General features: G+C 41.4%; 1 protein-coding gene across 1 annotated transcript in view; it reads right to left on the bottom strand.

Moving 5' to 3' along the window:
• CFAP57 (cilia and flagella associated protein 57) overlaps positions 1 to 3,311 on the bottom strand; it is a 21,715-nt gene extending 18,404 nt beyond the window's left edge. Inside the window, exons 1-4 of the mRNA XM_005423094.2 lie at positions 3,281 to 3,311; positions 1,686 to 1,969; positions 1,352 to 1,517; positions 251 to 403 (exon numbers count right to left, since the gene is read on the bottom strand). Of these exons, the coding sequence (XP_005423151.1) occupies positions 251 to 403; positions 1,352 to 1,517; positions 1,686 to 1,876 (510 nt within the window). The 5' untranslated portion in view covers positions 1,877 to 1,969; positions 3,281 to 3,311. The remainder of the gene's footprint in view (positions 1 to 250; positions 404 to 1,351; positions 1,518 to 1,685; positions 1,970 to 3,280) is intronic.
• Between the last annotated feature and the right edge of the window lie 11 nt (positions 3,312 to 3,322).

Genomic DNA, 3,322 nt, shown 5'->3' with positions numbered 1-3,322 from the left:
CTCTTTAATGGTCTTAACTGTTCTCTATCCTTCTGCTGAATAGCATCAGGTACTCACAGGGAGGGAGCCTTGAGCAAGGGGCTACAGAAATACTGCCCTCAGAGAAGCACACTGAGCACTTCACATCTTGAGCTTTAAAGGTTCATTTAAAGGATTTAATGAGAATGCATCACAGAAAACAACACTGACTAGCCTGTATCATTGCAATACTGGACATGAGAGCTGTGCAATGTGACTGAACTGCACTTACCCTTATAAGTTTGGTGGAGAACATAGTAAACATGTAGAGCTGATTTTTATTTGTGCTAACAACCATCATTTCTTCAGAGGGGCTGAAGCATATAGATGTAATGTCCTGTCTGCTTGACTTTTTTGGCTCGGTGCTGAACAGGTCCTGAGGCAGCTGCACAAGAAAGGCATCCTGTGGGTTGTGCCAGGTTTCCATGTTTTGGTAGTAGGCATGCACACACACAAACTTTTGCTGTAACGCTCCTCTAATAAGCACACACATAATATCAGCAATACAATTTGGATATTTAATAGCACATAACTACTGCAAGGCACGGAATAGAGGACAAGAGGACAACCTAATGGTATTCATAACATTACAGCTGAAATAAAGTATCAGGAGACATTTCAGCGGTAATATGAAGTACTGCACTAAACAAGAATTAAAATGGTAGAAGAAAAATGTAAAAAAAAACCTAGCAAGTGTCAGAATGAGAACTGCCTAAAAATTGTGATTAGAATAACAGCTCTTTGTAATGTATCATTAAGGTAGATAAGTCTTATTACAGAATCTCATGCACCAGGAAGATCCGACCTTTTAGAATGAGAGTATGAAGTCTTGACCAGTTCATTAGAGTTAAATGTTCTTATCCAGAGATTTCAGTAGGTCAGTGCATACAGTTTGCTATAGAACAGGTAGAAGGATTATTTAAGAGTGCATAGGTCTCATGACAGCTCTAATAAATACCTGAGGGAGAAAAGCTTCTCCTTGGAAAAAACAAGCAGCCAAGTTCTTTAAAACTGATGTGAACTATCTCTCAGTCCTAAAAGTGTCCACAAATAAAAGTTTCTTAAAGGTTTCATGAAGTTTAGCAGCCTCAAAGCACATTTTATATGTGGGAAGGAAACATACAGAACTTCCATGCAGAAGGTCATCAGGCAGTGACTTTCAGTGTGATCTTTGGCAACTCCATTTGACATCACCAGGACAGTTTGCTAATCCTTACAATGCAGTTTAGCAGTGTGCTAAAAATTATTATTCATAACTAAATCAGAAACACTCACAGTTCTCTAAACAGGGCTCTGCTGCATAATTGCTTGGAAAAGCTTTTTCCCTCCTTACCCAGACTTCTTGTCTCTCCTCGTAGGCCTCCTTTTCACAGGTCTTCTCAAACAGAAGAACAACTCCTGGGCTAGGTGAACATGCAAAGCCTTTGGAATATGCTGCAACTGCAGATATTTGAGGCAAAGAATGCTGTTGTAAACCAGTATCCTCAAAGGTCACTCCACTAGAAACACCAGAAATGCAATTAGGAAATGCATAAAGACTTAAAAATAAAGAAGCACAAATCAAAAAATGCTAAGCAGCAACTGACAACATAAACTGGACAGGAAGGAAGGAACTAATCTGCCTGCAAAAGCATGGAACTATTATTAATAGCATTGAATAGATTTACCTCTCATATTCTTCTGTTGTATCTTCTTCTGGTTTCCTGGGTGGTTTTCTGTACTCCAAACTTTTCTCCCAGTGAAGCTCTCCAGTCTCAAACAAGCTAAGTTTGCCTGTGTCAGTGCCACAGATAACTTCCTCCTCAGACAGCCAGGCATGGCACAAGTAGTTTTCTGGCTCTCCCCTTTGTAAATTCATCTGCTTTAAATATCCTTCACTGTATTTGAAAAGTTTAAAAAAGCCATTTCCAGTGATACAAACCTGGGTATTGTCTTGAGGATTAAAGCTCACCTATGGAACAAAAGAGAGAGGAAATATTTTTTCCAACTATGTTCACAAATAAGCAAATATTATACCTGTTCTGAAGACTTTCTATACCAGATACAGGAAAACAAACAAGGAAAGATGGTTCATAGAAACATGCAAGAATACCAAAGAGAGTAAGAATTAGTCACCATAACTATATACTGCAGCTTTCCCCCTTTCAAAAGTGTGTCTATTAAAATTAAATTACAAAAGTAAGGCCAAAATACCTCTTTACTACTGATGAACAAAATTTTCCAGTAGCAAGCTTCCTGAAAAGTGAGACCATTTATTCTCGAAAGGCCAGGAATAAGTTCTGTATTCCTGTGTTTCAAGCTAACAGTATGTACATGAATTCACATAATTAGGTGTTTATTTGTGAAAATGATGGAATAGCCATCTCAATATTCAACATGGATAGGAAGGGCAGTTTGAAGTGATTTTTTATGCTTTATGGGAATTTACACAGCCAGAGTCTTTACACTCCCCTCTCTTTAGGAATCGAGCTCATGAATTCAGTAGTTGAGCCAACCTCTGCTTGTAGCTGTACCCCAGAAAAAATGTCAGCTGGAGTTCAATCAACACATTGACTGAAAGTGTCAGACCACCCTACATGAAAGAATCTAAAAAGGGGCACCCAAACCTGGATGCAGAAATCATTTGTGTGCCATCAGCCGGCTCCTAGCCGCTCTTCTCCTCTGCTCTGAACACAGAAAACTGCAGGAAGGGAAAGGTGCACTGAGAGCTTCCAAAAGTGTGTTACAACTACTGAGCACAGCCCATCTATTTAGTGAGTGCTTTTGCAGGGACGCAAGGGACACATTGCACACTCATTGGCCTGTTATACTGGCCCTGCAACATAGATCTCATGTGATGTAAGAGAATCTCATGTGATACAGCAGACACAGACATGAGAATGTCTGTTATGGGTCAGTGCAAAACTTTATTTAGCCTAGTGTCCTATTGCTGAAGGAGGCCAACAGCAGACGTCAAGAAAGGTCAGAGGAACTGTATGAAATCTATAGTGTGGAGCGCTCTCCTCCTCTTGCCGTGGATAAAAAGCCATGTGGCCACGGGAAAACGCACTGTGCACATGTCCTGAAGGATGAACGCATGTCCAACCTCGCACCTGCTACTTCTTGAACTAAAGTTTGATCGTTTTATCCAAAGTTTAGAAAAGTTGAGTATGCTCCCGAAAAACCAGCTGCGAACGGGAGCGTTAACAACGAGCGGTAGGGACGCGGGCACAGCTCGGGCTCGGCAGCTTTGGGAGCAGGCGGGGCTGGAGCCCTCCCTTACCTGGCAGGGGCCGTCACCCGCGGCCTGGACGCGGACGGCCGC

This window comes from Geospiza fortis, unplaced genomic scaffold (genome assembly GCF_000277835.1).
Source record: "Geospiza fortis unplaced genomic scaffold, GeoFor_1.0 scaffold333, whole genome shotgun sequence".
NCBI classification, from domain to species: Eukaryota; Metazoa; Chordata; class Aves; order Passeriformes; family Thraupidae; genus Geospiza; species Geospiza fortis.
Note: the sequence above shows the minus strand (reverse complement) of the source record. Positions and strands in the feature narration are given on the sequence as shown.